This window comes from Bubalus bubalis, chromosome 24 (assembly GCF_019923935.1).
Source record: "Bubalus bubalis isolate 160015118507 breed Murrah chromosome 24, NDDB_SH_1, whole genome shotgun sequence".
NCBI classification, from domain to species: Eukaryota; Metazoa; Chordata; class Mammalia; order Artiodactyla; family Bovidae; genus Bubalus; species Bubalus bubalis.
In genome coordinates, this window is record NC_059180.1 from 3,384,646 (window position 1) to 3,406,062 (window position 21,417).

Below are 21,417 nucleotides of genomic sequence, written 5' to 3' on the forward strand. Positions count from 1 at the left end.
CCCAGCCCTTCCCACCCCAGGCAGTGCACTGTGGGAACACAGCAGAGAGCCACGAGTGTGGGGGTGTAGGCCAGCCTGTTCTCCGCCATTGCTGCCCCCCGCTTATCGACACCCAGAACACAGGGCGGGCTTCAGGGCTTTGCAAGTCCAAGGCTGGCCCAGGTCACCAGGAGACAGAACTCGAATCCTGAAAAGATGCTTCCTTCCTCCCGTCACAGCTCAGGCGGGGCAGCTCCTGGATGCTTGGGGCTGGGGAACAAGACCACCAGGATGCACCCCTTAAGGGGCTGCAAGGAGCTCACCTGCCGGCAGTCCCCAGAGAGGACGCCGGTGAGGCCACCTGAGCCCGCCAGTGGGATCGTGCCCCTGCAATGCAGGGAGTCCCTGGGGATCCTTCCAGAAGCTAACTATTTAAGCTTCTGACTATATAAGTGACTCTAAGCTGACTATTTAAGTGACTATTCAGGCACCTGAAGTCCTGGCTGGTGGGGGCGGGGAGGGGACTCAATGAGATCAAAGTGGGTACAGAGGTCTGGTAAACAGAGACGGGCTCAGAGGACTTTATCATAGCCTAGACTGGAACATGGACCAGCAAAGCCCCATGGCCCCAGGGCCTTTGCACCTCAGCCCAGAATCCATTCCTCCTTCCAGATAGAAGTTATCTGTTTGCTCCCATTGGTACATATGTCACCCCTTCTCTTACAGTCTAGGTGATGCAGCAACCTACCCCACCCTCCACGCCCTTTCCTGAATTATTTTTTTCCACCGTGCTTATCACCACTTATCAGACCAAATCCATGCTAGTTCCTTCTTTACTGGAGTTCCTTGCTGATTGTCCCTCTCCACCCACTGAACAGGAGTAGAAAAGTAGGCTTTTTCCTGAAAGGGCCAGATAACTAAAACTTCAGGCATCGCAGGCCTATTCTGCCTGCCTGACAATACTTAAAAGGACTGGGCTTTGTCCCAATAAAACTTTATTTACAAAAACAAGGAGATGGGCCGCATTTGGCTGCAGTTTGCAGACCCATCCATTACAGTGAAGGTTTACTCCATCGTGGAACCCCCGCCCCGGGCCCCCCCACTGTACACAGTAGGTGCTCAATTAAAATTTATGGGTGGGAGGGATGGGCAAGGTCATGATAAGCTAGGACTGAATTAAGGACAAAGAGGAGACTTTCTCGGGTCCCACTTTACAGCCAGAAGACAGTTTCCACCCTTCATTTCATTCTGTCCCTAAGCCACCCCCCCAACCCTACCATGAACTCTGGGGGGTGGGGAGGGTTCTTATCCCTTTCATAGAGGAAGAAGTAGGCTCTGTCCCCGAAATCTACACTTTTCCACTCAGCCACACCACCCAGACTTCAAGACCCTGTTTTCATCTTTTTACTCGAGAGAACCCTCCCCAAGCAAACACAGAACAAACATGTTTTTCTTCCCCCTTCCTATCTTAGAAGGTTTTGGCCTCGCAAAGGAAACTACATCCCTTAAAGATGTCACCAAAGGCTATCAGAACATCTCATGAGCACAATCCGATCAGGGTTATCACCCGAAAAAAAGAGTCCATTCTAGCCCAGAGCATGGACATGTGACTTAGCCGTTTCTATGACAGCGGCGGAAAATAGTTCGAGGACCCTCTGGATAAAATGACCTTCAGACTCCCATTCACCCCAAGAGACTTCTGGAATACGTAGGTGGGAGAAAGGGTTAATGCTCTGCCTTATAAAGAAAGAGCCTTATCATTCAGTAAGAATCTCGAGCAACTCACAGATGAAGAACAGTAAATAACATCAGAATTCAGGTAAAAGTATCGCTATTGAGAAGGATGACATCATATTTATCTACCAAATCAGCATATTTTTGGTTCAGTTGTGGAGAGGGTGAAGGTGGAGGGGAGCAACCCAGGGGGAGTAAGGAGGGAGCCAACATCTTCAGCTTTTGGAAATAAATCAGCAGATTATCAAAAGCCTGGACCCGTTTCCGGGGGTCCCTCCCGAAAACGCCCACTGCAGCCAAAGTGACCCAGAGATGTAAAGCAATCCCGATCCAAATCTCAGCGGGGAAGAGGGGTGTGCTGGGTGGGGAAGGATGGAAACTGAACACCTGTCTCTAAAGTGAGATAGAAATTAAAAGCAGGCTGAAAATTTGTACAGATTCCTGCATACCCATGTATTATAGGAACATTATACACAACAGCCAAAAGGTGGAAGCAACTCAAAGGTCTATCATATTAAAAAAATTTTTTAATGTTAAAAATGTGGTCTATCTTTATTCAACCTTAAAAACAAAGGAAATTCTGACACCTGACACAACTTGGATGAACCCTGAAGACAGGATGCTAAGCGAAATAAGTCAGGCACGGAAGAGCAAATATCGTTACAATGATTGCAGGTCTAGGAGGTCCCTGGAGGAGTCAAATCCACGGAGCCAGGAAGTCCAAGGGTGGGTGCCAGGTGCTGGGGGAGGGGGGCTGGGAGTTAGTGTTTAAGGGGGAGTTTCCATTTGGCACGAGAATGTCCTAGAGATGGATGGGGTGACGGTCACGCAACAGTGTGAAAGCACTTAATGCCACCGAACTGTCCACGTGAAGATGGTTAGAATGCTAAGCGTATGTTGTATGTATTTTACTAGTTAAAAGAAAAAGTGATACAGAAACACACAGTCAAGAAAAGCCAAGGCAACGTTGCCTTCCAGATGAAGAAAACGGTGGAGAACTTCGGTTTTCGTTGTTCATTCGTTCAGTCGTGTGCAACTCTGCGACCCCATGGAGAATTAGGTTATCAGATGCCAACAATGCAGCCGTTGTGGCATGGGCATGTGGGTAAGGACAAATAGGACTAGGGTGACAGGAAACAGGCCCACGAGGTGGAGAAAGATGGTCTTTTCAATAAACACTGCTGGGCCCCTTGGCCACCCATCTGGGAAAAGCCATGAATCCCGACCCCGTCCTTCACACCATACATAAAAATCCACTCCAGGAGCACTGCAGATCCACACAGGAAGGGCACAAGCTTCCAGAAGAAAACACTGGAAAACTCCTTCGTGGATCAAGGGCAACCAAGGATTTCTTAAAGACCCCATAGAAAGCACAGACCATGAAGATAAGAACAATATACTGAAGTATATGAAAATTAGGAACATCTATTCGTCACGTCACACTATTGGATGAATGAAAATGTGAACCACCTCATGGAAAAAGACCTGTGTCCTGGGATTTCCCCTGTGGTCCAGTAGTTAAGACTTCACCTTCAATGCAGGGGGGCGCAGGTTCGATCCCTGGTTAGGGAACTAAGATCCCTCATGCCTCGTGGCCAAAAAACCAGGACATAAAACGAATCAATTATTATAACAAATTCCATAAAGACTTTAAAAATTGTCCACATTAAAAAAAAAAAGACCTGTGCTCCCAAGAAAGGGCTTGTATATATAAAGAGCACCTGCAAATCAATAAGCAAAAGACAGACAACTCAATGTAAAAACTGGCAAGATTCAACAAGAGGATGGCAAATAAGGACGTCCAAGTTACCAATAACTCCTCAGCCTCTTAAACCATGGAGGAAGTGTGAATGAAAACTTCTACACACCCACCGGAAGAGTTAACATGTCAGAAAAGTTAAAATGGACAGACAACATTAAAAATATACAACCAGAGAGGACATAAAGTATTAGTACAACCATTCTCAAACAGTTTGGCAGACTGTAGACACCTTTCTGACCCAGTAACGCCCTCGCGGGTATGTGGAGAAAAGATTGCAAGTTGGAATTCAGAGATCTTCCCCACTAGTAATCACCAAAACTGGGAAATAACTCAAATTCCAATGATGAGCTGGATAAACTGTGACAATGTCATAGGAGGGAACCCGTTCAGCGAGAGAAGGCACTGGAGCGACCAGGCCAGGATAAAGCTCACGACCTCACACGGACGAGAACACACTACATGCTTCCACAAACGTGAAGGGCGCAGAAACACAACTAGGAGAGCTGGAGGTCTCAGCCACAGTAAAGGTCACCTTGGGACAGGGTGACGGGGCTGGACGCCTGGGTTTCTTCCTTAACCTGGTTCCGTCAATGAAAAAACTAACTGAACTGGACGTTTATGATCTCCACCGATTTCTGTGTCACTTAAGCCCCAATAGAAAAATATCCTTTAAAAAATGGAGGGCAGAGGGCAGATCTGAACACAAGCGTGCAAAGATGTTACACTCTGAGTAATTTCCATGGAACTCTGACATGGACAGAACTTGCAAAATCCAAAACAAATATATAAATAAAAATGAGCCCCAAAAGGAAAAGGAGAAGTGAAAGAAAAAATTTTTTCATACCTGCTACCTCTGCTAAGCCCCTGGCTCTCCGGCCAGAGAGCTCAGGTCTGGCCCCCAGATCCCACATTTCCCGGCTGTGTGACCTTGGGGAAGGGACACAACCTCCCTGAACCGAACTTTCCTCCAAAGTAAAACGGGGAGTACCCTGTGGACTAGTGGCTCCAGGCATTCACTGCCACGGCCTGGGTTCAATCCCGGGTCGGGACACAGATCCCGCAAGTTGTACAGTGTGGCTAGTAATAATCATGCAAAGCTCTCCCCTTTAAAACAGGAAATTAAAAATAAAGCGAACTGAAGGGCAGGCAGCAAAGGAAGGAATCTGTGACTGGGGCCATGCATGTCTCCTCTATTTGGCGTCATTCCCCTTTCCTGGAGGAAGGTGACCCCAGACAGACCAGCAAGGCTAGGGTCAGAGCGAGCGGAGGGGTGGGGAGGGGGGCTTACCTTGCACATTCTTGCCCCTGTGACTGGCCCACAGGACCTGTGACCACGATCGACGTCCCCAGGCTCCCATCCCTACGGTAACCGGCTGAGAATCGTGTTTCTCCTCTAACCTAAGCAGAGGCTCAGAAACCAGGAGATCAACCTGCCCCGCCCCCTCTAGGTGGGGAGGGGTCTGGCTGGGCCTGAGGCCTGGCCTGAGGGAGGCAGGAGGGGCTTTATTCATCCAGCTCCCCGAATCAAGCCTCCCTCCCCTCCAGCTGGAGCCTGCCATGACCCCCTGACGGTCAGATCCCGACGGGCACCTTTTAGTCACTCAAGACCTCCCAGCCCCTCCCCAGCAAGGGAAGGGTGATCTGGGTGTAACCCCAGCCCCTCCCCCAGCCCAGGACCTGCCCCCTACCCCCGGAGGCTAGGCCTTTGCCTAGCTCCCACCAGACACCCAAAGTAGAGGCTCAAATCTAAATAAAGGGAATCCCCAGGCAGCCTGGAGTGGTCAAGGCCTCAGCCCGGCCAATGATATGCAAATGCATCCACCCCAGCCTCGCCCCAGGGCTCCAGACATTCCCAATTCGAAAGCAATTACAGAGGATTTCCCCATTGATTTCTCTTCCCCCCCTAACGGAGGTCCCAGCCCAGAGGAAGTAGAGGCAGGAATAGAGGGAGGGCGTTCTAGGAACCGTGGGGGCATCTGTCCCAGCGGGGAAGGCGGAGACAGAGAAGGACCCCAGGACAGGGGGGTGGCTCCCACAGAGACCGAGCGGGACAAGTCTGTCCCAGGCTCTTCCCTGGCCGTCAAGTGGTTAGGACTCCCGCGCTTCTCCAGCAGTAGGCAGGGATTCAGTATCAGGTTGGGGAACCAAGATCCCTCAAGCTGCACAGAACAGCGCTCCCACCTCCAAAAAAAAAAAAAAAATCCCCTCCCGGATGCTGGAAGGTCACAAAAATAACACTAACACGGTTTAAAAAGGGAACGTGTTGATCACTAGGGAGCCCTTGAGGGGCTTGGCTAGATTCTCAGGGCTGGTGTGGAGACCAAAACTCAAATGCAACCAGAGTACAACTCTTCATCCTTGAAATGTACACTCAGTTCTTGGAAGGGGGTGGCCAGGGTTAAATTCCCTGCAACCAGTTAGGACTCCTGCCTGGGAGACCGAGAAAGACAGCAAGGAAGACCTGCAGACTCCATCAGAAAGTTCCACAAAGGTCAACAAGTCCCACACTTGGATCCCAGTCCATCAGCTTGTTAGCATTGCTTCCTTTATTTTTTTTTTTAAGATGTACGCTCTCTAAAATATTTATTTCTGTGGCTGTTCCGGGACTTAGTTACCAGAATCGTCTATCTTCATTGTGCCGTGCAGGATCTAGTCCCCTGACCAGGGATCAAACCCAGACCCCCTGCATTGGGAGCTCAGAGTGTTAACCAATGGACCACCAGGGAAGTCTGGAGCCCGTGTACTTGACTATTATGTGGTTCTAAAAGAGTTTAAGTACTTGTAAAAGGGAAGACTAAAAGTTCACATACAAAGAACAAGAATCAAAATAACATCACACCCTCAAAAAGCTGCACTGGAATTTAGGAGGTGGCATTGTAATTCCTTCAAATAATTTCCAAACTGCCAGTCAAGTGTGAAGGTAGAGTAAAGGCATTTTCAAGTATATGAGGCCTCAATAAAATGTATGTTCCATGTACCCTTTCATAGAATGCTACTGCAAGATACGCTCCAGCAAAACAAGGAAGTAAAGCAGAAAAAAGGGAGGGATGAAAATCAGGAAGCAGGAGATGCAACACAACACAAAGGGACAATGAGTTTGAACCTAAGCACCAGGCAAGCCCAACTAGAGCAGGAAGAAGACGTGCAGAAAGGAAATCCAAGAAAAGAAAGAGGCAGTTCATCCAACAGATGTAACCAAATGAAAAGTACACCAAGAAATGAGAAGACAGAGATTCTAAGTAATCCTTGCAAATGGGGGAGGGGGGGCCAGATGCAATTAATAACTCAAGGAAATAAAGAAATGAATTTTATTATACCACTTGACTCAAATATCAACAGTATTTACAAACCCAAAGCCGTAATAACACTGCTGCTGCTGCTGCTGCTAAGTCGCTTCAGTCGTGTCCGACTCGGTGCGACCCCAGAGACGGCAGCCCGCCAGGGTCCCCCATCCCTGGGATTCTCCAGGCAAGAATACTGGAGTGGGTTGCCTTTTCCTCCTCCAATGCATGAAAGTGAAAAGTGAAAGTGAAGTCACTCAGTCATGTCCAAGTCCCAGCGACCCCTTGGACTGCAGCCTACCAGTCTCCTCCGTCCATGGGATTTTCCAGGCAAGAGTAGGGGAGTGGGGTGCCATTGCCTTCTCCAAATAATAACACTGGTTTAAACAAAACTGTATCTCACAAATATTGGAAGGAGAAAGGAAGCGAAAATGGAGGCAGGGGAGAGGATGCGGCAACAAAACAATAAACATTTACTAAGTGCTTATTATTCCCCAGATACTGTTCTAATGCTTTACAGGTATTAACGACTCATGATGCAGATACTATTATTATCCTCATTTCACAGATGAGAAAACCAAGGCAGGAGAGGCAAAGAAACTTGACTTTGGTCTCATGCCAATATTAATAAATGGGAGTCCGAAAAGAAACTTAAGACAGTCTATACAAAATCCTCATCTTCCATAGAAGTCAGTAAAGAATCTCAAACTCTAAAAAATAACCGGCAGTAGAAGCAGGTTGTTACACAGAAATATGGATGAAAAGGCCAAAAGAAACAGCCAAGAGAATTAAAAGGGGCACCAGGAACAGAGAGACAGGAGGCAAGAGATTGCTGTTCTCTTTATAATCCTAACAGCACTATATGACATTTTTTTTTTAATATTTATTTATTTGGCTGCACCAGGTCTTGGGTGCAGCTCTCAGGATCTTCACTCTTCTCTGGGGCATGAGGGATCTTTCTAGTTGTGTCATGCCAATTCCTAGTTGCGCAACACAGGATCTTAGTTCCCTGACCAGGGATCAAACCCCGGCCCCCTGCATTGGGAGCACAAAGTCTTAGCCACTGGACCACCATGGAAGTTCCCCCATCTGACTTTTAAAATGATACCTAACCTTTACTCTAAAGTTTATACCAAGCATAATGCAGAAGCATATGCTTCTACTGGGTGAATTTTATAGGATGCAAAGTATTCCTCAATACAAATACAGGGGAAAAAAAAAAAAAACAATTTAAGATACATGCACAATTAGATACTACTACTGATTCACCAGAATGAATAGAATTTAAAGCAACTGACAATTTCACGGGCTGGGAAGACAGGGAATGGATTGTACAACGGTGCAACCACTGGAAAGCCCACCGATACAAAAGCTGAAGCTACACACTCTGACTCACCAATTTCAGTTCTACATACTATATATATATATATCCCTCTCTCCAAAGAAATGTGCACCTGTATGGACTAAAAGGCCATGCTCATACCAGCACTATTCATAGTAAATACTGCAAAGAAACTAAATGTCCATCAACGGAGGACTGAGTGAACTTTGCTGTATTCACGTAGTAGAATACTATATAACAACCAGAAATCGATGACTGCCTCACGCCACAGATATGGGCGAATCTTACACACCCAGTGTGAGTGAAAAGAGCCAGAGATCAAGAAGGACAGGTTGCACGATTTCATGTACAGCAAGTTCAAACACAGGCAAAACTAAGGTATAGAAATGAGCCTGGGGGTGGGGGTGGGTAGTGACCGGAAGAGCGCAGAAGGAACCCTCTGGATATAGGAAATGTCGTGACCTTGTGCTGGCTGGTGCTGACGTGGGTGTGTTCTACACACCCATTTGTAGGATTTGTGAAAGGGCAAGTACTGACCATTCGAGACTGAAGCGTTTTACAGAATGTTCACTACACCCAAAAATGAGAATAATAAAAAAGATGGGTTCCAGATGGGACCCTGGAGTCTAATGAGCCTATGGACCATCCAGAGGGGCCAACAGCATCCTAGAGGCCCTCGGAGAGGACCAGACTAGAGCCAGGGATTCACGGTGAATGACATATTTTAACTGCAGCAATCACTTCTACTGCCACTTCTGCAGAGGGCTATTTGTGTGCTGGGCACTTCCGGGCCACTAAATGAACCCATTTCATAGATAAGAAAACCGAGGCTTTGAGTCATCACCCAGCAAGGCAAGGAGGAAAACATCGAAACTCCAGCAATCCAACCTCAGTCCCTAGGCCCTCCGGCCTTCAGCAGTTATCTGGAGATTGCAGACAGAGCCCCAGCTGGTGTATGGAGACCCAGCCCATACACAATTATTCATGACAAGTGTGCAAAGCAGGTTTTTCACTCTGGGCTGAGGGTCCATCTCTTCGTTACCTGGGATGCAGATGGTAAATACATTCACAGCCTGCAGAGGCAGTGAGCTTTTATGATCCCCACTAAATGGCCTTGACTTCCTCCAAAGTTAAATGCCAGGCCTCTGCGGGCAGCTGGTGCAACAAGGACCCTAGCCCTGGGGGGGGCCCTGTTAGGGCCCCCCTGCCCGGAAGCCCCTGGGCAGGCCTAAGGCCTATGCCCTCCAAAGTTGGGCTGGGAAGTGAAGGACAGGGGAGGTTCATGACAGGACCCCATGTGACCAAATAGAGGGCTTAAGGGACCTGGTGGCAGGTCACTAAGATCAGACTGGTCCACACCAGGAGCCAAGCACGCCCCGAGCTGGCCACGTTCAAATCAAGAAGGCTCCATCACCACCATCTCCTCAAATCCTCTCCTCTCCATTCCTGCAAAAGCAGCACCAACCAAAAACCCCGTCTGTTGTCCTCCTTATCAGCCCCTCCACATCTATCTCCAAGGCCCCACCCTCCCAAGGAACCACACCCCAGCCTTCCCCTCCAGCTCCCCTCCCAGGTCTCCAACATCATCCTGATAGCCTCCTCATCACTGACAAGTCCCCAGCTTCTCTCCCATCTACCAGCCTCCAGCAATCCAGACTAACTTTGTTAAACGCCTCCCTGGAAATAATTTCAAAGGAAAGTCTGAACTAGCACAGCGAACAAACAGTCCAACTGCCCTATGACCTCCCTGAGGTTCAGCAACTGTGAACCGCTTTCTCACCCGACGTGTTATCTGAAGTCATCTGACTTATCATCGTCTGCCACATCTGAACATTTTAGATGAGTTTTTTTTCCTCTTCCTGAGCCATTCCTGAGCCTAAGCTGCAGCCCTCACACCCCCTGCCCCTGAAAGTCTCTCGTCCGAAGAGCAAGGCCGCTCTCTTACATAATCACAGTACGACTTCATGAAACGTGATCCTGACTGGGTGCTATCGGCTAATCTACAGTTCATATTCCAATTTCGTCAATTGCCCCAGTGATGTCCTTTAGAGCAATTTCTTCCCGGATCCAAGATCCAATCGAGGGCCACACAGGGCCTCCTGCTGTCTGTTTTTTCGTCTCCTCTAACCAGGAACAGTCCTCAGCCTTCATTTTGCCTTCCACGACATGTTTTGTTTAAGAGTCCAGACTGGTTCCATAAAATGTCCCTCAATTTGAGTCACTCCCTCCATTTAAAACCCTCCACTGCCTTCTCACTCCTCACAGTTTGAAATTCCAAGACCTCATTACTGGCCTTCAGGGACCTGCAGGGTCCCATCCACTCCCCTTCCCCTCCTCTCATCCCCCCTCCCCACCCCGCCAAGCTCCGGCTTTTCTCAGGGCTCCAGCCAGTCACCACTTGGCCAAAAAGAGACCCTCGGCATTTCCCTTCCTTCACAGCCTCTATCTCTCATTAAAATGACTTCCTTGGCGGACTTACGTTTACTGCCTGGCCCCCTGCACACTAAGATGGGAGATTCAGTGACAGCAAAGACTTCTGTATTTGGTCACCGCGGAGCCCCAGAGCTAGAGCGGTGCCTGGCACGCAGGAGGCCCTTGGAAATCCCTCTGCAGAACAAATGAACAAGTGCGGAAAGAAGAAAGCGTGGGGTTGAGAGCTAAAGAACCAAGAGGCTCAGAGAGCAGGAGGGGAGGGCTGCAGAGGCCCTTCCAGATTCTAGAACCTCCCTCAGGCCTCCCTTGGGCCTCTGCCCAGAGGAGGATGCACCTAGCAAATCTCCCTTATCTTGGGGATAGCATCACTCCACCAGTCAGTCCCACTGATTAAGCTTTTTAAATCAATCCCAGTAGGCCGACAGGCTGGATTCCAGAGATAGAGCTGATCAGACCCTGGAGAAGGCCCACGGCCAGCTATTGTCCACCGGTCAGTCCAAAGTGCAGGACCTGATCCTGGGTTCCTACCTTTACATTCACACAGCCTCCAGGGGCCAGGCCCGGGTGTCGGGGGCAGGGAGAATAAACATCCAAACACAAAATCCTGCTAACAGCTCTTTAATTGCAATGGTGAGGAGGACTGAATCCAAGCCTCCCAAACCCAGAGCAGAGGGGCTGGCGGACCAGGTGCTTGTCACTTACTTGTCCATTTCACCCACTGCTGTGAACATTTCAGGGCTCACACACCTCACAATACTCAAGGATACGGGGAAGAGAACTGGGACTCTTCATCCCAAGCCCCATCTATACCTGATTTCATCTCCTCTTGAGCAGAACAAGGAGTCACCCCTCTCGGCTCAGACCTCATCTCCTCCCTGAAGACCCTCACTCGCCACAACCCCTGTCACTACCTGCCTGAATGGGGTCCCAGCCACCACCACCTCCCCAGCCAGGGGGCCCTTGCAGCTCTGAGCTCTCCCCACTCGGCCAGCTCCCTCTTGCCTTGGAAAGCTGGATCTACCCGGAGTTCCCGCCCACACTGGAGTCCAGAGGTAATTGGGCCTCTCTGGCTGTGTGACCCCGGGCAAATAGCTCAGCCTCTCCAGGCTTCCCAGTACAAAAATAAAGATGAGGCAGATAACACTGGCGAGACTTAGAGAGCTGACAGCCAAGAAGGTGATGCGCCCGTTGAAAGAGAAAATTTAGCACCTGCACCCCGCAAGAAGGGCGGGGACGTTCCCGGTGAAGGAATTTGTAATCCGGCCCCACCCCAAACAGTGAATGGGGAGCCGCTCCCCACCGCCTGGCTAATGGGATTAGCCGTGGGCTCGCTCTGGGCGTTGGCCTGGGGTCCCTAGGTTTCTGGGGTCCCTAGGTCTCAGTACGGCCACCGTACTGAGAAGGTGCGGGGAGCGAGAGCCAGTGCCAGCCAGCCTTCCCTCCGCGGCTGCACCGGCCTGAGCGGCGGCCTCCGCGCCCTGCCGGGGTAGCGCTTCCCGCGCCCGGCTCTGTTTCCTCCATGACCTCAGCCGCCGAGCACGCAGAACTCAGGCCGCTCCTAACGTACAAGGCGCCGGCACAGGCCTCTGCAGCCACCTCCCGCTGGACTTCCCCGTCCTGCCTGCCCCTTCACCAAGCCTCTTCGCCCGGTGCCTCAGTCTCCCCATCTACCTAATGGGCACCCAACGGGTCTGGCTGCTGCTGGGCTCAGCGCACCGGCCTGGTGTGCGCACGCAGGGGCCCCCTGGAGCAGCGGCTGTTTTCCCCCGGCTTCTGGTTAGAAGACTTGGCGGCTGCCAGGCCAGGCCCAGACAGGAGACCAGAGGCTTGCGGCGCCCTTTCCCAAGCCTCTTGGAAAGCGAGAGAAGGCCCCGCCCGTCAGAAAGACCCCGAGGTCTGATTCCAGCACCCTGCCACCTCCCGGAGCTGGGCCAAGAGACTCCCGGAGCGCAGACACAAAAATGACCGCGGCTTCTGGGGGCGCGCGAAAAGGGGGATAGCCCCGGCCCTTCCTCTAGCTAGGGTCTCCGGCACCCCTCCCTGGCCCGCAGTGCACCACTTGGGAGAAAACCCTGGCCCTCACTGTGGCAGCTCTTGGGGGACACGCGCGCCCCAAGGCCACGACCCGTTTCCTTCCCCCCCACACACACACGCCCCCCGCCCCCGCCGGCAGGGATCTTTGCGCGCGCGCCCCTCCCCCGCCCGGTGCCTCACAAAGGCCCTTTGTCCCGCCGAGCCCTGGAACTCAGGTTCCTGAAAAGTTTCAAGAGAAAAATCAAAGAAGGAGGCAAAAAAAAAAAAAAAAAAAAGCGAGCGCAGCGGAGCGGGCAGGGTCGGTGGGGCAAGGCCACGGCGGCGGCTGTGGCCGGAGGTGTCCCTTCCAAGACCCCAAGGCCAAGGGAGCGTCAGGGGGTCCCGGAGAACTCACAAGAGTCCTAGACTACACTTGGTGGTGGGAGAGATGGGTTATTCTTTTTTTTATTTAAAAGCCGAAGGTGGGACGCCAGGCACAGAGGCTGGAGGCAGCCGGAGAGCAGGGGCTGGGTTTCCCGCAGCGGCTAAAGGCAGGTCTGGGGTCCGGGTGTCTGGGAGTGCCCCCGCCAGACCGCAGCGGCCCAGGCAGGCTTCCCCCTCTCCCGCGCGGTCCCCACCGAGCCTGGGCAGCCCCGCTGGGGAAACGGCAGGATCCAGCGAGCTTTCTCCGCCCGCGCTTCCATGTCAGACTCAGGGTGTTCCCGCCGCGGATCGTGCCGGGCCGATCGTCTCCCGCGCCGCTTCCGTCCCCAAGCTTCGGGATGGCGGCCGCCCAGTGTCTGCATCCCTGCGTCGGGGCCCGCCGGCTTTGCTGCCGGAGAATAAGGGGTCTCCAGGGCCGTGGTGCTGCCTTCCTCCCGGGGTACGGGTCCTGCCACGGTTCCCCGGGGACGTGGGGTCTTCTCAAGGGCAGCCGGCCGCCCGCTGAAGGCCGAGTTCCCAGTGTTGGGGGTCTCTGTTCTCTTGCCCACCCCCCACTCCACCCCACCCCCCCACACACACACACCAGGCGCCCGGACTAGCTGGAGACCCCACACGAGAGACTAGAAGCTAAGGACCGACTCCGGACGCCCGGCGCCTGCAAGGACATTTGCCAAGAAAAGCATTGCAGCTCTGATGCAGACGTCTCCAAAGGGTGTGGAGCGGGGTTTGTTCTTTTCTCGCCCAGATTTTTAAAACTCCAGCCCAGGCTCCAACTGCAGGAGCCTCGGGTTTGGAATCGCCCCTGATGGCTCCCATTTCGGCCGACTGGAGCGCCTCGGGAGAGCCGGACGCGCCGGGGAAGGCTACAGAGTGGAGCGCCCATGTCCGTCAGGGCCTCCAGACTGGCCTCTGCCCCCGGCGGAGAGACCCCCTGGGCCTGACCGTAACTCGCGGGCACCCAGTGTACCGGTCGGGGGAGAAGGAGGGGTCGAATCCCCAGTGCGAGCTCGGGGATGGGGGAACAGACCTGGTAGTTTCCCCGGGGCCGGCCTCCCCCGCAGGATCCCGAGGGGACAAGAGGGGGCGGGCACTGCGCAGGGCACTTACCCGGGTGCGGGTGCAGGTTGAGGCCGGCCATGTACTTTCCGGGCGGCAGCGGGCCGGGCAAGCCTGAAGCGGGAAGGCGTCCGGCCGTGGCCGCGCCCACGCGGTGGCTGTCCATGGCCAGGCCGGACAGCAGCGGCGGCGGGGGGCCGTGAACGGACCGCGGGGGCCCGAAGTCTCGGCCATCCATCCTCCGCGGGAGTGCCGCGGCCAGCCCCCCACCCGGCCCGCGGGCCTCGTTCAGTGGGACTTAAAAGTTCGGCGTCGGCGTAGTCCCAGAGTCCTCTGGCGGCGGGGGCTCCGCGGCGTGCATGGCGGCGGCGGCGGCGGCGGCCAGCGGGGCTTGCGCTCGGCTGCGGGCCCGCGGCCCGAGGCGCACGGCCGGCCGGCGGTGGGGCCCCTCCGGGCGGCCAGGCGGAGCGGCTCGAGGCGGCGCACAAGGCGTCTTGGCGGGGAGAGGAGACGGGCCGCGTTAGAAGCAGAAGGGAGGAGAAAAGAAAAAGGAGGGGGGGGAAAAAGAAACAAAGTTCAGAAAGTCGTCTTGCCGTTCGGGACCGGGGGCTGCCGAAGAGGCCAGAAGTGAAACCAGGAGGAACCCCTTTTCCATAAAAAGTTCAATTCCATGCTCCTCCCTTCGGCGGCTTCAGGCACCTGCGCACCCGGCTCAAAAAGCGGCCAGCCCGGACTCGGCTTCGGCTGCTCACGGGTGCTCCCGAAATTGAGGAAGGCCCCTCGGCCGCGCCCGGGGCGCGTCAATACAAACCTCCGAAGTGTGTTGGATTCCTGGGCGTCACATGCTCCAGGGTTTCAAATCGTGAAACCTTCCCGTGAGCGGTGCGAAATCTCTCCCTAAACACTATGTCACTATCTGATCCGAAAAGTTTAATATTTAACCTTTGGGGGCCCTTGTCTTCCTTTTCTGAGTTTGGCTTCCCTGAGCTCGCCCCGAGCCGCGGGATTAGTTTTTTTCACGACAGAGAGTACTAAGTGGGTTTCTCATTTTTAAAGAGATTCATCGCCCCCTCTCGCCACCCGCCTCGGGCCACTATGAGTCGTACAGTCTAAGTCCGAGGACCCGAGACGTGGCATTCTCGCCTGAGGACTGGAAAGAATCCTTCAAAACAAGCTTTGGTTTCATTTTCCAACGCCCTGGCCTGGGAATCGTGCGGCCCGAGGACGTGGCCTAGCGCGGGGGATTTGGGGGGCGTCAGAGAGGAAAGGAGGCACTCAGGGGTCTCGCTCCTACCCTAGCTTGCCCCCGACCCCAAAAATAACCTACAAAGAAAACCTTGGCGGCGCCGGCCGACCGAGGGGCGCCTCCCCCAGCGTTGGGCAAATCCCCGCGTAGTTCCAGTTTAAAGCTGTTTGTTTAAAAGATTTGCCGATTCCCGTGGGGGCGGGAGGGGGGTCTGGGAGCCAACCCTGCCCTCGCCCTCCGTCTGCCCGCGGCAGCTCGGATTCCTGATTCCAAGACGCCGGGACGCTCCTAGAGCCGCCGATCTCGCCAAAGCCACCGGGCTCACGGCTACCCGCCCTGCGCCCCGCGACCGGCTGCCTCCCAGGCCCCGGACCTGCAGACCCTCTCAGCCACAACCCCCATCCCCACCCAGGGGTCCTCCAGACTCCCTCCCCAAGTTTGCTAAGGGTGCTTATTTTAACCCGGTCTTGGTTACAAACACCCGCTCCCTCCCTCGCTGCCTCCCATCAGGCTCTGGTTACCAGATCCGCGTTTACTTTGGAAAAAATCTAAGATCGCCACATCCGAAGATACATGTCTTAAGGAGGCGATGAGCTTTCCGTGATTTTTTTAAAATGTTCTTTGTGTAGCTTTCCTTTAAAAGCCAGCGCTTCGGGGCATACCCCAGCGCCCCACTTTGGGGAAGTCGGGGTGAAGCCCCCCGCAACACCCTTGCTCTGGTAGAGAAGCTCGTTCGGCCATCTGCGGGCTCTGCTGCGTTCTCCCTACTTTTCTCCCCCTCTTAAATGCAGTTAAAATGGCTGAATTCCGGCTTTTAATTAAAAACAGCCTATAATCGAAAACGTCTAGGCGTCCCTGGCTCCCCCGCCGCCTGCCGGGAACCGAGAAGGGAACCGACGCCCCTCGGCCGGGCTGGGCGGGCTAAAGCAAGGCTGGGGGCTCAGGCGGGTGCCCAGCGTTCAGGGACTCACCCCCACCCCTCCCAGGGCGCCCCACCATGCCGGCCCTGGTTCCCCCCGATTCTGTTCTCCAGAGCTGGAGAGCTGCGGGAATCCCCAGCGCACCCCGAGGGAGAGGTGGGGTGGGGGCCATCTGGAGAAGTTTGGAGACCATCGTGCCCGGCCAGGGGGCAGGCGGACGGCCCGGCGGCGTACCTGGCGCGGCGGGGCTTCCAGATCCGGGCTCCGGCGACGGTGACTCCGGTGGCGGCCCCGGCTCCCGGCGCGGCTAGGCGCCCGTGCTGCCCGCCATCCCGCGGCCGCAGCTCCCCTTCGCCACCCGCAGCCGCCTCACACTTTTTGCCCGCCTTTCCTTTTTTTGGTAGAAAACCGCTCCCCGGGCCGAGCGCTCGACGCGCCAACTCCTCCGCCCTCCCGCGGCCGGGCTCCCGCAGCCCCCGGAAAAGCCAGCTTTCCTCCCGCCGAACTCCCCGCTTTTTAATAAAATCCAGGTAGCGCCGGTTTAAAGAATCCCAAATCTCCATATACAGCCCGGGATTGGAAAAGGTACATTACACAACCCCCCTTTCAAGTTCCTCTCGCTGGATCTAAAAAAAAAAAAAAAAAACCAGCGGGGGGGGAGGGGGTGACTGGGGGAAGGGAACACTCTCCGGCGAAGAAACACGCATTGTTCCCGGGTGCCCGCCTCCCCGCAGGCCGGCCCCCGGCCGCCATCCATTGGCCGCGCGCGCCGCCCATCACGCGCATGTAAACACCCTGGCCCTGGGCCATTCCTATAAAACCAATTACGGACCAAGGGGCTCCAGCAGTTTCCAGGCTCCCCTCAGCGGGGCTGAATGATCAAACCTGGTGGTGAGAATTTTTCCGGGCCGTTTCTAGGCAGCCCTCCCCCTCCACCAGCTCGGACCCCCCCCTTCCTCCTCCTCCCTTTTCCTCCCCCCTCCCCCCAGCGTCTGGGCTGAGTGATCAGAATAGAGGAAGATGGTTGTCGCCGCAATCCTGGGCTTTGCAAGGCGCGGTTTAATGGGCCGCCTGTCAGCTTCCTGCTCGCGGGAGGAGGTGACAAGCCGAGCGAGCCGGCAAGGGCCGGGGGCCCGGCGGGCTGCGCCCCGCGCCCGGGGCCCCCCGGCTCCCCACCTCCCCCGAGGCGCGCCTTCTAGAACGCGCGGTGGAAGACGCCAAAACGGACAAGGGCGGCTTTTTCCCTCCTCCCCCACCTCGCTTTAAAACAAAGCAGCGATTCATTCCCTCTCCCCGAACAGCGCGGTTGGGTGGGATGGGCAGGCGAGAAGGCCGTTTTCCTAGCCCTGGTCTGCGGGTTCCTCCCTGAAACGCGGTGTCAGATGGTTACTGATTAATATTTTGGAGAGGCCGCGGCGGCGGGCAGCGGGTGAGTTTCTAATCTTCTAAAAGGGGTTCCTATAGAAACGCGGGCCAGGGCGCGCCCCCCGCTCGCCCCGGCCGGGGTTGCGGCGCTTTGCCTCGCGCCCCTCCCCAAAGGCTCTCTGCGTGGGCGCTCCCCTCCCTTTCTCTCTCCCCCCGACCAAAAAAAAAAAAAAAAAAAAAATCAGAGCAGAAAAAAGGATTAGATCGGCTGAGCGCGAACTGACTCCCTCTCGATTCTGACATTTCAGCCTATTAGCATTTCTCCACGGGGCCTTCTGAAACCTATTAAAGTGTAATATTAAAAACCTCTTGGCTGGGGGCCTCTCTCGCCTTCCATCCGCCGCGCCCCCTCCAGGGAGGGCGAGACCGGGGGAAAAAAAAAATCTGTTGAGCTCAGAGGAAGCAGCAGCCAAGCCCAAAAAGTGCTTGGCTGGCCGCAGCGGCCGGAGGGGGAGGGGAGCCCCAATCCCCCAGACTTTGTACTTTTATTTTGCGCTTTCAGCAAAATCCTTTCTGGGTTGAGTAGCCGGGAGCTGCCCGCGGCAACCTACTTGGCTGCGGGCGCGAGGAGTGCGGACGCGGTCGTAGGGGCCGTCCTGGGCGCCCGCACCCTCCGCAGCTCCGCAGGAACCCGTGCCCAGCTAGGCATTACGTACCCTCGAAAGGAAGCTTGGAGGGGCAGAAATCCTTTCCGATCCTGCCTCAGAGACCGACCGTGGTGATTAGATTTTAATTAAAACAAGAGAAGCCCGCTCTTTCGCCCCTCGCTGCGGACTCAGCGTTTTTGCATCGTTCGTTCTCCCCCCCCCCCCCCATCCATTTTTAAGGCAACTTTTCTGGAGGAGGGGGATAATGAGCTAGTTCGCGCCCATTCGTTCTATTTTCTTTACTCCACTTTTAGAAAAAGAAGGGGGTAGGCTTGGAGAGCGAACTGGGGGTGTCTTAATTTAATTCCAGTATAAATTTTTGGGGAAAAAAAAGTTCAGCCTCTTGAGGGCAGTTTCAAGTTGCCCTTCCTGGAGCCTCCTGCGCTGGTTTCTAGGCTGCCCTCTTTTGGAAGCTGGAGCTCTGCGTGCTGGGGAGGGGGGGGGAGGGGAGAGAAGGAAAGAAAGCCTCGAAAATAGCGGGAGCCGAGGGGAAGGAGTGGCGGAGCAGGGCAAGCAGGTCTCAGTGGCGGCCGGGGCGGCCGGAGGCTCCCAGTGCAGCCCCGGGACGGCCGGGAGCACAGACCGAGAGGAGAGGGGGGTTAGAGAAAGGAGGTATTGTGTTGTGTGCCTTGGGGGAGGGGGGTGACTACAGAAGTAAAGTAAATGCAGCTGAGCTGCGCGAGGCTGCTGGAAGCCAAAGCCGGGGAAGGGGCCCTGCGTGGGGGCGCAGCCCGGGTGGGCGCCGAGTGTCTCCAGTCTTATCCAGAGGCCTTTGTGGGTTCCTAGTAAACCCTCCCACTCCCGAGCCCCCATCGCTCAGTATTCAGACCCCAAACACTTATCCTCCATCCCAATACCCCCACCCGGGATCTGGAATGTTTTTCTTTGTTTTAATATAGCTCAAGGAAAAAAAAAAAAGTCGAGAGAGTTGGGGTGGGGAATACAAAGGGCTTGCGGGGGTGGAAAAAAACAAAAGCCTATTTTTATAAATGTTTAATGTTTTCACCCCTGGATGCTCCAAGACGCCGTAATTGTGCCGGCGCGGTATGTGTGCCATAAATCATTTAGTTGCTAATAAAAATTGTGCCTGTTTGCCCTGGATTTGCCAATGGCGTCTGCATTTTCCAAGTGTGCGCCTGGTCGGCGTGGCGAACCAAGCCTGCATTTCATTAGGGCCGAGGTTCGGGGGGCAAGCGTAAGCCCCCTCCCTTCCCCATACCCCGGACCGTTGTGGGCTGCAGCCCCCTTGTGCCGCCCTCCCCGCGCATACCCGCGGCCCGCAGAGCCCCTGGCCAGAGCTGCCCGGGTGTAGGGCCTGGGAACCCAGAGGTGGCAGCGGCGGCTTCTCCTGGCTCGCCGGACAGATCGTGCGGGGCAGTGCCGGGTCTCCGAGCTACAGCGCGGGTCGGGGTGCGGGCCGGCCGGGCCGACCTGCGTGCGCCCGGATCTTTGCTCTTCTCCGCCGGCGCCCCGCCGCCCGCACTCGCCGGGTAAACAGGCGGCCGGGAGCCATCTTAAGGGCGGCGGACGGATCCCAAATGGAGAGGTGGGCGCAGTCCATGCTGCTTTCAAGACCCCCCGCCATTCGTAGGGGGCCTCGGAGGCACCCCCGGCCGGCGCTCGCGGTCTGGGGAAACACGTTCCCCGCTCTGGTGGCCACACTCAACATAAACCCGGGCCTGGGCGCCCCTCGCGGAGCGGGTCAGAGCGCGCGGGCTCCGCGGTCCTCCCGGGTCCAGCCGCCATCTTCCACCCCTCCCCCCCGCATACTTGTGTTTACTCGGCAGGATCCGTGGCCAAAAAAGTGTGTGTTGACGCAGTGTGTGTGTGCGCGTGTGTTTTGTACTGGCTGGGCGGAAAATCGGCTGAAGCGGGGAACCTCCTCGCAACCCCAAACCTCAGTCCGCCGGAGGACCCGCCCAGGCCCGCGCTGTTGTCCGCGGTTATCCCCGGGGCCGCCAGAGCCGAGGCCTTTTGTACGTTCCCGGGTCTCCAGTTCGGTGGACGCAGCCCGACTGACAATCTTCTTTCGCTTTGTTTTAAAACCAAAGGAGAGGCCAACCTTGGACTCAGCGTTCCCTGGCCGCTCCTTTGTCGCGGCGCGGGCTGAGCGTTCCGCGCTTTGGGGCAATCCTGCCCAATTCAGGGTCAAACCCTGTGCTCCCGGGAATGCTGGTGTGGCTGGCCGCAGGGACGGCATTCTCCCCCGACCCCTTTCCCCACCCCACCCCCCACGAAAAGAAACCATCGTTTCCTAGGCGAGGACACCCGAGCCACCTCCACCACTTGCCCCAAGCCGCTTTGGGCAGTGGGACCGAAATCCCCGCGCTCCACCAGCCTCTCCATGAAGGCAGCCCCGGGAATTCGCCGGCCTTCGCTGCCCGCTTGGGAAGCCATGTCGCAGTCTTTTAAGCGCCTGTTTTCAGGTTCCAGATCAGACGACCAGGGAGCTCCTGGCCCGGGTACTGCTAAAACCCGGAGAGGCCCCGCCCGGGAAAGCCAGGCTCACCATCCCCTTGCCGGGACTGGCCCAGTCACGACTCGGCGCCGAGCCGAGCTTCGACCAGCCCCGCCGAAATCAGTCCCGACCCGCCAGGAAGCCTAAGGATGCCTCGCCAGAGCGCGGAAAGCCGCAGGGGCCGGGACGCACTGCACACAGAGCGGGGACCCCGGAGCGTCTGGCCGGCCGACCGGGTCCCGCGGATCCCTGCGGCGCTCGGCTCCGCCTCCAGCCCTGGCCTTTTCCCCAGGCCGGGTCGGGTCTTCCACTCGACTGTTTGGCTTTAAGGGGACGGAGACAGTCTCCGGTGCGGGGGGCCGGCTGGGGCCATAAATCTGGGCGCGGGGGGAGGGGGGCCTCTTTCCCACTGCCTGGGCCGGTATTCCCGGTGAGGCCGGCGTCTGGACCGCACCGGACACCCTGTCCTCCAGGACAGGTCGTGGGGGCCCTGAGATTAAGCAGGGAGTCAAGTCAGAAATTTCCCTGTTGGCTAGAGAGTGAACGAACAGCCTTGTCCACTGGGCACCACCAGCTTCCATCCCTGCGGCCGCGGGACCCTGAGGGGGCCTGGGCCTCCCCTGACTGCTCCCTGGGGTAGGGGCGCCCAGCGACGCGCTTACTACTTGGAAGGCGAG

At 55.6% G+C, this 21,417-nt stretch overlaps 1 protein-coding gene across 8 annotated transcripts in view; it reads right to left on the bottom strand.

Annotated features, from left to right (window-relative positions):
- The window catches only part of TNRC18 (trinucleotide repeat containing 18), an 84,451-nt gene extending 67,364 nt beyond the window's left edge, over positions 1-17,087 (bottom strand). For 3 of the 8 annotated variants that reach the window (XM_044935822.2, XM_044935820.2, XM_044935816.2), the window contains exons 1-2: positions 16,445-17,082; positions 14,096-14,537 (exon numbers count right to left, since the gene is read on the bottom strand). In XM_044935822.2, coding sequence (XP_044791757.2) covers positions 14,096-14,282 — 187 coding nt within the window. In that variant the 5' untranslated portion in view covers positions 14,283-14,537; positions 16,445-17,082. Of the gene's footprint in view, positions 1-14,095; positions 14,538-15,826; positions 16,404-16,444 lie in introns of those variants that run through there. The other 5 variants (XM_044935823.2, XM_044935819.2, XM_044935824.2 and 2 more) reach the window with 5 other exon arrangements.
- Between the last annotated feature and the right edge of the window lie 4,330 nt (positions 17,088-21,417).